Source organism: Chanos chanos, chromosome 6, assembly GCF_902362185.1.
Source record: "Chanos chanos chromosome 6, fChaCha1.1, whole genome shotgun sequence".
NCBI classification, from domain to species: domain Eukaryota; kingdom Metazoa; phylum Chordata; class Actinopteri; order Gonorynchiformes; family Chanidae; genus Chanos; species Chanos chanos.
This window is the reverse complement of record NC_044500.1, coordinates 46,304,558-46,317,017: the sequence shown is the minus strand read 5'-3', so window position 1 is coordinate 46,317,017 and position 12,460 is coordinate 46,304,558. Positions and strand designations below refer to the sequence as shown.

Below are 12,460 nucleotides of genomic sequence, written 5' to 3'. Positions count from 1 at the left end.
CCCCCCCTTCTCAAGCGACAGAAGCTACCCTCTCTTCGCGTTCAGCACCACGGACAGCTGCTCGCCTGCATCTCGATCACTGCTCGGCAGGAAGTGGCCATCGCTCGTTTCTTTTTTCATTGAAAGGTCCGCTTTCACTGATACGCTCTGCCTCCTCCCCTCCCTTACCTTCTCTCAGTTCTCCCTCCCTCCTCCTCTCGCATCCTGAGCTGAAACACAGCGAACACGTAAGCAGCAGCAGCAGTATCGGAGCTCGCGGTGTGAGGAGATTGCAGTCTATCTGTCGGCAGCTAGCGAGACACATACCCCCATCATCCCACATAATTTTTGGGTCCTGTCCCTGGTTTTGTGTTGATATATAAGGATACGTCGTCTCTCTTTCTTTCCACATTAATATAAGATCAGCACCGTGATTTTATGGTCCATTTTTTTGTTCTGCGGTTCTGCGAGTTCTGTATTTAGCTGTCAGGCAAGGTTAGACGGACGCTTCCTTTGAGCAAGAAAAATGTTGGATCCATCATCCAGCGAGGAGGAATCGGACGGGATAGTGGAAGAGGAGAGCAAGGAGGTGATGGCACCCCAGTCTGGGTCCTCTCGTATCTCTCCAAGCAGAACCAGCGAGAGCTCTGGCGGGCTTCAGCCCAGCAGCCGCGGCAGCAGCGCCCGGCCGTCCAGCCCCAGCCCGTCGGCTGTCAGCGAGGAGAAAGAGGACCTGGAAAAATTGCAGCGGGAGGAAGAAGAGCGTAAAAAGAAGCTGCAACTGTATGTTTTCGTAATGCGATGCATCGCCTACCCCTTCAACGCCAAACAGCCAACCGACATGGCCAGGCGACAGCTTAAGGTAAGAACGGCAGGGTCGCACTGGTCAGGTCCAGTATTTTTGTTAATGTTCAGTGTAACCTTGGGATGCTGGTTATTTAAACGCAATAAATAAGTCTGTTCTTTGTTTCCCGACGAGAGCTGAAACCACCATTTCATCGACTGAGTTGATGTTCCGATGAAATGGTTCGTTTGAGCACGACAAGGATGAGGGTTCATGCTTTAAATCAGTTTGTTGTTAAATGGGACATTAAGAGAGAGCCATGAGACTGCGAGAATCAGGGGGATTGCGGAGAGAGTAGAATCACAACATTCATATTTCAGTCCGTTCGATTCTTTTTTTTTTTTTTTTTGCAAAGTGGGGTTCTCGGGACCGTCCAGCACCGAGAAAACGGAACACAACGAACCCAGTGGGGGCTCGTGCACACTCGGACGGATTCGGCGGCTGCACGCGACGAGACACCAGTTCCAATTATAGATACTCTTTGGGGTGGGGAAGTGTGTGCGTGTGTGCGTGCGTGTGTGTGTGTGTGTGTGTGTGTGTGTGTGTGTGTGTGTGGGAGGGGGGGGGGGGGGGGGGGGGGGGGGGGGGCGATGGACCAGGACCAAAATAAAGCACTGTCATTGCCGTAGTGTCGAGCTCGCTCGCTCGACCGACCGGGTCACATGACTGGCTTCCCATTGGAAGTCTACAGCTATGTGCACTCTTGCGCTGGGCAGGACACAGTCTTGTTTGCGCCATCTCCGTTCAACAGCTCCGCTCAATTCATCCTCTCAAGGTGACTTTAGGTGGAAGAGACACATGATGCTAGATTGAGACCCATTCGCCACAAAGGAACTGTTGTGAATCCACAGACAGCGATTAGGCTGGGGGTTATAAAGGCTTATATTACCAATTAATCATTAATCATCAGAAATCATTTGTAATTACTCCATTCCAACTCATCTAATTGCTTTAACAGCTGACAACTAAAAACAATGTTGCCTCCATGAGGGCACAGAGAGAGAAAGAAAGAGAGAGAGACAGACAGAGAGAGAGAGAGAGAGAGGCGAAATAGGGTCTCTCCGAGCACTCATTACACAACAGATGTGATCTGTGCTGCAAAGACCTTAGTGAAGGTCCTGTGCATTACTTTTACATTGCTCTGAGACAACCTGTGCCTGTTTACACATACAAGTGCCACCAAAGTCAAATTATGCTTTGATAGACAAGGTGAGAGAGTTCTTTAGATCCCTGTTAATGCTCTGTATTTATTTATGTTTGCTATTCTGCAGATGGGATGGTCCAGCATAGCAGCATACATTGAATCAGCTGTTTGCTGTCTTCTCTGGGGTTTAATTAAGTGGATGGTCAATAGGTAGAATGTGTTCTGAATAAGTTTATTATGTCTTATTGAAGATACGTGTGCTGTGGACAGTATTAAAAGGACAAAACGGAAGATGTATGGGTTGAGTCATCAGAGTTAGAGAGAGAGAGAGAGAGAGTAGAGGGACAATGCAGAGCAGTGGAAAGCCATTGTAGCTGGTTGTGCATGTGTGTGTGCGCGCCTGTGTGTGTGTTTAGACGTTGCTCTCGGTAGACACTGCTGTGACCTGATTGTGCTGGTCCTACGACAGATTTCCAAAAGGAGAAAATTTGCAGTGAAGGAGATCACAGAATTTCCTCTTGTTTTGAGACGTTTAAGGCCTTGTTTTACGTCTGTGAATACACACAGACATGTCCATACTTAAAATATCTAAGCTCCCATCAATCTTTTCTGACTTTCTCAAGACACACACACACACACACTAAATCTCGATAATATATCAGTTTATTCAAGAATAACCGTTTGCCCCATACGCATGGGCAAATGCAGATGACAGTAAATTTGCTCCTGTAGTTTTTAGCCGCCTAATTAATCGTGAAGGATACAATGAAGTGATCTGTCGGTCAGTTAGGGCTGAAACCATAAAGTCTTCATTGACTGAAAGAACACACACAGACTAGACTCTTGGCAGTGCCCCTCTGTCTCATGTCTGCAGCTACAGAGTGACTGTACCTATAGGAGCACTGATCGATACGGCTGTGTGTTGATAGATGAAGCTCACGCTGTGTCGAAGGACAACAAAAGAATCCAAGCTGTGATCTTCACAATATGAGTCCAATCGCTGAGTCACAGTTGGTGGTGCATTGGCTATGACTGTGACTCTTTGCTGTTGACTCATGGCCGACTGAGGAGATCTCCACAGTCCACTGGAGTCATGGCAGTCCATTACCGCTGTGACTCCATGAGTCATCGCTGCCAAGCGAGGCCAGAAAGGACATTTCACAAGAGGAGAGGTCGCGTTAAACTGCTGCTGAAAGCGTGGGTTAGAGCTTCATTTTCATTTAAAAAAAAAAAGAAAGAAAGAGAGGGAAAAAAAGATGATAAAACAAGGACAGATTTGAAACTGGATTTCACTTTCAGAAGCAACTCTCATCATAATGGACTATCTTCTTCAAAGAGAGGTTAAGATGTTTCTGACTTTAATAAATTTTGGGTATTCTTTCCTTGTCAGATTATGGGGAATTTGTAGACACTCAGAAATATCTACTATTTAATTGCCTCAATGAGTTCCATTAATTAGTGTCAACACATTATTAAGATAATTTTCGTTCAAAAATGAACCAGCCATCTAAACAAACAAATAAGCAAATGACAAGTGTTGGATAAGGCAGCAAACAAACTACATTTCCCAGAATACTTCACAGCATGTAACTGGTCTGACACAGTCTGCAATCTTACCCTGACAAGAGCTGCCACTATTGAATACAGAGTACAACATATGTACTGTAACCTAGAACCTAAAAACGGCACAAACGGACTCTTCAAACTTGAATTCTGTGTTGAAGGCACATCTTGAATGTCTTCAGGTTGTTAATTTCTGAAGCAGGTGGTACTGCTCACAAGTCCAAAAATACACCATTTTCACATCAATTTGACCTGTTAGCACCAGCCTTTGACTGTAAAATCAGTCAAATCAGTCCCATTCATCTCAGCCGCCGTCAGAATATGTTGAAGAAGAGGGAGTGTTAAGGTTCTATGAACTCTGCCAAACAGAATTTTATTTTTAATACATCTGTCAATGACAGGTTACACAAGGCAAAACCTGCCTGTCATGTTCAGTTGTCTCCCCCGTTGCTGATTGGATGACAGCTATCTTGTCGTTTTTCTCCACTGGTTCATTTTTAAAAGGGCCCCACAGGTCACGCGCTGTCGTGTCCAAAACGAGGACCGCCGACTGACGTCGCAACGCAAACACATTTCGTGTGGTGGATATCGTGTGTACTAACCCTAAGGCTGAGAACATTCTGGAAAAAAAAAAATTGAGGAAAAAAAAAAAAAATGAGGAGACTTTTTTTTTGTTTGTTTTGTTTTGTTTTGTTTTGTTTTTTTGGCCAAACCCATGCACACGGTGCTGTTCTGGCCATTGCTTTATCTGCCGATTACACTGTGTGCATTTCATTTGTTGCAACCAAAGCTCTTTAATATCAGTGCGTTTTGGTTCTCGTCCAATTCTCCACTGACTTAATGTGCATTGCTTTCACGGTAATAATTATAAATGGATAGTTGTCTCTGGTTTCTCCTATAAATGCATGAAAACAGAGCCAAATTGTATTCTTCTGTTATTGAATGCACGTCTGCCGTCGTCCTAACTCTTTGCCTCTCGAATGGCAAGGATTTGTACACCTGTACTTAAATCACCATATTCTTACAGAGGAAATCCAACTCATCAATGTTTAATAATAAGCTATATTCAGGATATTCAAATTTAAAATTGAAGACTGGCCTATTCGACATAATGTACCCAGTATTATTTGATATTGTGATATGATATAAAGTGAATTCTATATCAAAATGAGATTTAAAAACTGTACTTTATACAGAATACTTTTTTGTATGAACATGAAAAAACTGTTATTGTTGTTTTTAATGTTGTACATGAGAGTGTATGTATGTAGACATTGTGTGTGTGTGTGTGTGTGTGAGATTAATAATGACTTGTGGTGATTTCTCATTGTAGCCGTGGTACCAGGACCAAACAGGCCTGGTGTTGCTTCTGTTTGCAGTTGCGGTGTTGAGCTGAGCATTGACCCTGCGAAAGGTGCCCAGCAATGGAGCAATTACACACTGTCACTTCGTGTGGAGCCCTCTGAGAAATCCTTCTCAGCGTCCTATTAACGCTCGCAGCTTTGCCTTCCTGCAGGCAGAGGTGAAAGACACTTTGTCTGCGTGGTCTCCTCTGGGCTTACTTTGAGTTTGCCTGTATGTTTTTCACGCTGCTCTCTAACGTACCTGCGTATGCCCTGTGTTGGGAAGTAACATCATTAGTATATCTGTGCGTGTGTGTGTGTGTGTATTTGAGATAGTAAAAGACATACACCCTCAAAGTGAATTTTTCATATTAAGAGAAATTAAACCTGTGACGCTATGGGAAAAAAAGTGTGTTTGAGACCCTCTTCTGCTTTAAATAGTAGTGATATGCATCTTGGAATGTTTGGGATTTTTGGAGTAAAAATTTCATGTTCATCCCCCTGCGTTTTAACCTAAAATGGAAATTTCAGGGCCCTGTCAGGTGGGAAGAAAAGAGAAGAATGTGTGAATGAGTGACCCAATCAGTGGCTGGTAAGAGGTTGCCACAATGGGCCCTGATTGGCTTAGAATGCTCTCCGCCCCCTCTAGCCAGGGAGCCCCGCTTTTGGCCAAATCCAGCCCATCTGATTATAGCTGAAATCAAACCGGGGCGCAAATCAGCCATGCATTGTGTGAGGGGTGCAGTTAGCATTTCGCCAATTCAGTTAGCACGCTCTTATAGTGACTCTCCCCTGAGTATTTCTTGGCTATAGTTTCAGTGTGGGTATGTTTGTGCATCTGTCTGTGTGTGTATGTGTGTATCAGAAAAGGAGAGAGTGAGAGAATTTTACATCTAATCACACACACGCACGCACGTGCACACACGCACGCGCACACACACACACTCACATTTTTAGAACAATGTTGGAGTCACAAGGTGTACTCTGCTGATCAACAAGAAATAGGACACGTTTAAGGCAGAGAGAGTGAGAGAGGGATGGAGAAAAAGAGAGAGATGAGTAGCATGGCTGTCTATCATTGTTGGAAAACTGGAGGTCAGGAAAAAGGTCAAATGAAAATTAAACGAGGCCAAAACCTTTAAAAACTTCCTTTGATCTGAATTCAGTTGAAAGAAGTGAATTTTTTTTTTTGAGCCGTTCCGTCTGTGATGAGTACAGAGAGCCAGAAAGCTTGGATGTTATTTTGGAAACTCTTCCTTCGACTAACTCTTCATTAAACTGTACATCTGATCACTCCTTCCTTTGTACAGCTCTTTACTTGGGCCTAGAAAAGAAATATTCAAATAAAAATGGACCCAGACCTTTTCTTTACAAATACATGACTGTCCTGGGCTGTTAAAAATAAGCTTCATCAAGTTTAATAAGATAAGACATAGACCAGTCTCTAAACATGTTAGTAAAGGTAAGAAGCCAGTAAAATGGATCATATTACCAGTGATAGATGAAAGCTTTGGAAAATCTCAACGGAACTAGAACACTGAAACGTTCTTTTTGGTAAGGTTCCAAAGCTTCCTTTATGACATCATTCCGCCTCAACCTTCATTTGTTCTTGTGGTAAGCTGGAGGAAATTAATACAGGGAGATAAGGCCATGGGAGTGGAGGTGTGTGTGTGTGTGTGAGTGTGAGGGGGATGATGGAGTGATGAAGGGGTGAAGAGAGGCTTCGTTTAAAGAAGAGAATCTGTTAGAAAGAGAAAAAAAAAAAAAAAAAGCAGAACCTGTCTCCAGGAAAAAAAAAAATGAGTGTGTTGAGAGGGTTGAAGATTAGTATCATATTAAAGTAACTGGCGGAGAAGAATGGATTGATTAAATGAGTAGGGGGCAGGGGCAGGTGAAGAGGAGAGAGCCTCTGTAACGAGGTGTGAAGAGGAGAGGACTGCAGTATGGCTAAGAGCCCTAACAGAAAAAAAAACAAAAAACAAAAAACAAAAAAAAACACTGTCTTAAATCTGTCAGAATGAAAAGACATCAGGATTAGATTGAATGGGTTTTAGTATTCTTTCATTTTGAAGTAATCACATTTACAAAGGCATGTTTGAGTGTGTGTGTGTGTGTGTGTGTGTGTGTGTGTGTGTGTGTGTGTGTGAGGGAGAGACAGAGAGAAAGAGAGAGACAGAGAGAGAGAGAGAGAGATTCTTAAAAAGCCCGTGGGTACCTTTCTTGGTCGGTGGAAATTATTTTCACAAAGGAATATGTGAGTTTTCTGTACTTTTAACTCATTTATGAGTTGTTAACTCATTTATGACTGATATGTATAGTACTGGAAATTTTAGGCTTTCGTGGTCCTTATTTTCTTACCATTTTTACATGTTTATATATTTACAGGGAAGGCGTATGCATCTGTGCATGTGTGCGTGTGTGTGTGTGTGTGCGTGTGCACGTTCATGCATTGCTGTGTATGTGTGTGCAATATGGCAAATGCAACTTGTGTTCTATTAATTGTGGAAATTAGAGTTTCTGTTATGCATGGAAACAGGGTGGTCTCTTCTTCATTAATTAGAGACAAACTTTCATTCAGTTTATGTAGCCTACCAGTACTAATAGACTCACATACTTCCACACTACGACAGTAGGACAGAGAGCAATGGAAAACCTGCACTGTGAACAGATAAAGTGAACATAGTTCCTCCAAACCCAGTACAGAGATCTCAATTACCAGCACAGACTCTTATTGTCCGGTATAGAGAAGTTCTGAGGTTGACAACACAAACTACAACAGACACACACCAATACACACACATGTGCACACACACACGTGCGCACACACACACACACACACACACACGCACACACACACACACGCACACACATATGCATGACCTGTCTTGCTCTATTACATCTCCTCTCTAGCTCTCCCTCCCTCCCATCATCCATTAAACCAAGATGCTCCAATCCCCCATCCTTATTCGTCAGACCGTGTGACCTTGTTTCTCTCTCAAGGTCAGACAAACAAAGTCTCCATTTTCACCCCGAGTAACAGTAGAGTGAGAGAACTTTTTGCAAACATAGCTCCTTTATAACTGCCATCTTGTGGTGTGTGTATGTGTGTGTGTGTGTGTGTGTGTGTGTGTGTGTGTGTGTGTGTGTGTGTATGTCTGTGAGATGTGAGCTCTCAGTGCTTCTGTTAGGCAGAGAACTGTTTAAGACAGAGCCATTTTGAGATAGCTAACACATCACACGGGCTTCACTGGATTAAGAGAGGTCTCATCCACACACACACACACACACACACACACACACACACACATATGATTGCACAAAGCCACTGCTGTTCTCTCCCTCTTTCTTTCCTTTTCTTTCTTTCTCTTTGAAGCTTTTCAAATAGACGTGGTCTCCCATCAGGGGGTAGAATATGACTTGTCTTGTGCATCCCTCAGAAAAGAGTTGTATGGTCTTAGTGAATATGTGCAGAGTCAGCTACACACAAACACACACACACACACACTCACACACACACACAGAGTACAGCCACAGAATAACAATAGAAGCCTAAATCAGCTTCTGTGACTTTTCTGGAGTTTTCTGATTATCCACTCAGATTCCTCCCTGGAATTCAACGCACATGAAAACATATAATGAAACGGCGAACATTTCATTTGAAGAACAAATTTCATTCCATTTCTTTTAACGCAATAAAACATTTGATTGTACTCAGCTGCGTTCCACATTTTACATCACATTAACAGAGACTAATGCGCAGTGAGCACACTCAGAGTAAGCAGCTCATGTGTTAGGTGAGGTAATATTGGAACACAATGATTAGCCTTTTTTAAATCACCTTGGTATGTTTTGTTTTAGAGTTTGTAAGCTGGTTAAAAATGTTCACGCAGCTATTTTTCAGCACTCTGTCCCTGATGTTAGCATATGAATTTTGATGAATAACATTCATATCCCTGGCAAGGGAGATTCCAGAGTCTGGTCTGATTCGTTTTGAAGATCATCTTAGTGTCATTCAGTATGGTGAACCACCTGCCTTTCTTCAGATCCAAAATGGAAGTACTGACACACCTCCCTTCAGATCCAAAATGGTGGTCCTTGAGTTGGAAGCTCAAAGTGAGCAGCTTGTGGTCACAGTAGCGTGATGTGTGCGCGCGCGCGTGTTTGTGTGTGTATGTGTGTGTGTGAAGGACAGTTTGGAGGGAGTGGTTGAGATGTTAGGTGGGAAAGGAACTCGCTGTTCCTCTCTGCCAGAGTTTCCCCACCAGCCCTGGCTGGCAGGCCTCTGATTGGCTGGCTGGTTACGAGGTCGACAGAGAGTGGCAGTTTAACTATGGGATGTGTGGCTAACACTCTATTACACACTACAATGTCCCTGTTTTTCTTCTCTCTGTGTCTGTTCTTTTCCCTCCCTCTCCACTCCTTCTCTCTCTCTCTCTCTCTCTCTCTTCCCCTCTCTCTCTTTCTATCTTTCTGTCTTTTTGGGTACTGGACTCTCTTGCTGGCGTCATATTCCATCCGCAGAGGTGAAGTTCTTCTCCTTTTGACGTTCCCATATCTATGAATGAGAGATCGTCATTCATAGTGTGTGTGTGTGTGCGTGTGTGTGTGTGTCTTTGTATGTAGACATGTGCACATGCATTTGTCTGTAAGCGGCTGCATGCGTGTGCGTGCGTGCGTGCGTGTGTTTTCCGCGTGTCTTTATGTAAGCAGAGCTCTGGTATTTGAATGCCATCTCTAGACCAGTCAGCTGCCACTCTGCATCTTGTTAGGCTCATTGTATAATCTCTTAACACAGGATGGATTCTTCTGCTTTCACTGAAAGTGCCCAGGTCCACCAACACAAACCACTTCTCCCATTACAATACACAGCCCTAGAGCACAGAACATGAGTTAGTGCAACCTTGCAAACCTTGAATGTTCGCCCTTCAATTCTCATTGAGCACTGCTTTCTACTCTGAGAAACTGGTGTTGTGAAGTCATTACTTCGTATACGTCCCACGGTGAATCATAAATACATTTAAAAAAATAATCTATCCGAACTTCTAGCTCTCTAGATTTGAAACTCAAAAATCAAATTCGTGCCGTGCCCATTGGGAAGGCAGCGAATTGATAAACTCTAAATCATGCGACGAGCACTCCGGCGGTGATTTGATACAAAGTGTAATTTACAACAGTGAGATCATTCTCCCCCCCCCCCCCCCACGTCTTACCTCTGTTTCTCATTGTTGAAGACAAGCTCTCTCTCTCTCTCTTTTTCTTTCTCAGAAATGTCAGGCACAAGTGGATGTGAGTGTGTTATATCCATTGAATGTCTACCTCTCACTCTCTCTCTCTCTCTGTCCTCCCTTTCTTATTCTCTCTCTCTCTCTCTCATTCTCTCTCCCTCTCTCTCTCTCTCTTTCTCTCACTCTCTCTCTCTTTCTCTCTCTCATTCTCTCTCTCTCTCTCTTTTCTGAATGTATGGTGTGTTGAAAATGTGTTGTGTTCTCTTGTTAACAAAGAGCTTTGTATCTCCTTATGAAGAATGGAATGTATATCTTGTGCGTACGGATGCAAGGGGAAGGATGGAGTGGGGTTTTCTCTGTAGGGGAGGGGGTTGGGGGAGGCATCACTTAATATGGACACAACCAAGATGGAAAAAATGGATGTATTAAAGGCAATGTAAAAAAAAAAATCTCTCTCTCCCTCTCCCTCTCACTGCCTAGGTCTAATTTTGGCATAACATTTGATGTCTCTCCTCCACTTACATAACAATTTGGGAAACGGTTTGTATTGTGTGACAGGCGTTGTGGGGGGGGGGGGGGGGGGGGGGGATATATTCTCATAGTTTCCCCCACTAAAGCTCCCAATCTGGCTGATTCATAAAGATTAGAGACGAGCGGATTTAATTTGATTAACCCGAAATGAGTTAAGATTCATTTTCTTTGGGGGATGAAACGGCGCAGAGTGTAAACCTCATAATTTGTCCAACCTTCCCTTTCTCTCGCCCCCCCCCCCCTTCTTATTCTCTCTCACTCTCTCTCTCTCTCTCTCTCTCTCTTTTTCTTTCTCTATAGCCCCCCCTCATCCGCATAGACTGCGGAGTCATTAGTAGTTATTATAATTGCATGAGTGCAGCAGCAGCTTTGCTGTGGGCCAGGGAATGATGCTTGAGTGAGAGAGAGAGAGAGAGAGAGGGAGAGAGAGAGAGAGGGAGAGAGAGAGGGAGAAAGAGAGAGAGGGAAGAAAAAGAAGAATAAGTAGAAGAAAAACGAGGAGGGCACGCACCGTATGTACGGCCTTGTTCTGTGCTCCTACTCTCTCGCCCTGTTAAAACAATTCCAAAGAACAACACCGTTCAGTGGTCTCAGGGTAATCAGATGCAAATTACCCCCCCCCCCCCCCCCCCCCCCCCCCCCCGACCCCATCTCCCCAAAATATGATATCTATTGGTGAAACCAGATTTTGAGAATAGACAACAAGTCAGTCTGAAAGAGTCTAAGCGGGAAGAAAAAAAAAGAAAAAAAAAGAAAAGCAAAGCCAAGAAATGAAAATATGAATCTAATTGCCATTAAAAGCAGCCAACTAAAATCACAGGCTTAAAGACATCACTGTATAATGCAGTATTGCTAAATTATTACATTTTTCTCTTAAAAAAAAAAAGAAAAAAAAAAAGCACAGCATAGGAAAAGAAATCTCAGTGGAGTTTCATAAGCTTTTATGAAGATTTCCATCATGTACAATGTGAGCACAGAGGGTTGCAGAAAAGACCAGAGCAGAGAGGCAACTGCATGCCGTGCCCTCTGGAAATTCCGCTAGCTCCGGCATCAAACACGCCAAACTTAGCATGACCAGTCACATAGGGTAAAGAGTGGCTGTGTAAGAGGCCTTAGGGGATTAAATGCCAATTATCAAGTTAATTTCAGATTTGGAAATTTATCCGATTATTTGCAGCTTTTATTTTTAGGGTTAGCTAGTGCTATGTCTAACGCAGCACATCTGTCAAGGGAAAAGGAAAAAGTTTTGAAACATTGGCTAGGTGAGTGAAAATGGTTTGTTTTAACTGTGTTCTACAGCATGGTGGGGTGGGAGGAGGGGGGCAGCTAAGGCTTTATTTCGGCGATTATATTCATCCATTGTCACAACCGATCTATGCTAATGCTATCGCTAGCATAGTGTTCAAGGACGTTCACGCTAGTGCTACCACTAGCATAGTGTTCATAGTGTTATTAATTTCACCTTTGCCAACATCTACATGACGTGGCAAGGTGGTATACCAAAAATTTTGGCTTTGTCTGTATTAAATACTCTACATTAGGAAAATATAAATGGAAACATAAAGCTACAGTCAAACTTTATGTAACTGATTATAACGGGATGTTTTTTTAATGGCCCCAGCGCAGAGAGAGAGACACTCATTACTAATGTTTCTTACATTTAACTAAAACTGACAAAAGCAATGAAACTGTGTTTATTGCAGTTAAATTGCTTCACCAGTTTGAGACAAAGTTTTAAAAAAAACAAACAAAAATACCCATAGTGCAGTTAAAAATATTACAGTTAAATTGCTTTGCTGATTAGAGACGAATCATAATTGTATAAAATCTC

The 12,460-nt window shown here is 43.1% G+C and overlaps 1 protein-coding gene across 8 annotated transcripts in view; it reads left to right on the top strand.

Moving 5' to 3' along the window:
* Positions 1–505: 505 nt before the first annotated feature.
* Positions 506–12,460, top strand: part of cadpsb (Ca2+-dependent activator protein for secretion b) — an 82,240-nt gene continuing 70,285 nt past the window's right edge. For all 8 annotated transcript variants that reach the window (XM_030776319.1, XM_030776316.1, XM_030776314.1 and 5 more), the window contains exon 1: positions 506–841. In XM_030776319.1, coding sequence (XP_030632179.1) covers positions 506–841 — 336 coding nt within the window. The remainder of the gene's footprint in view (positions 842–12,460) is intronic.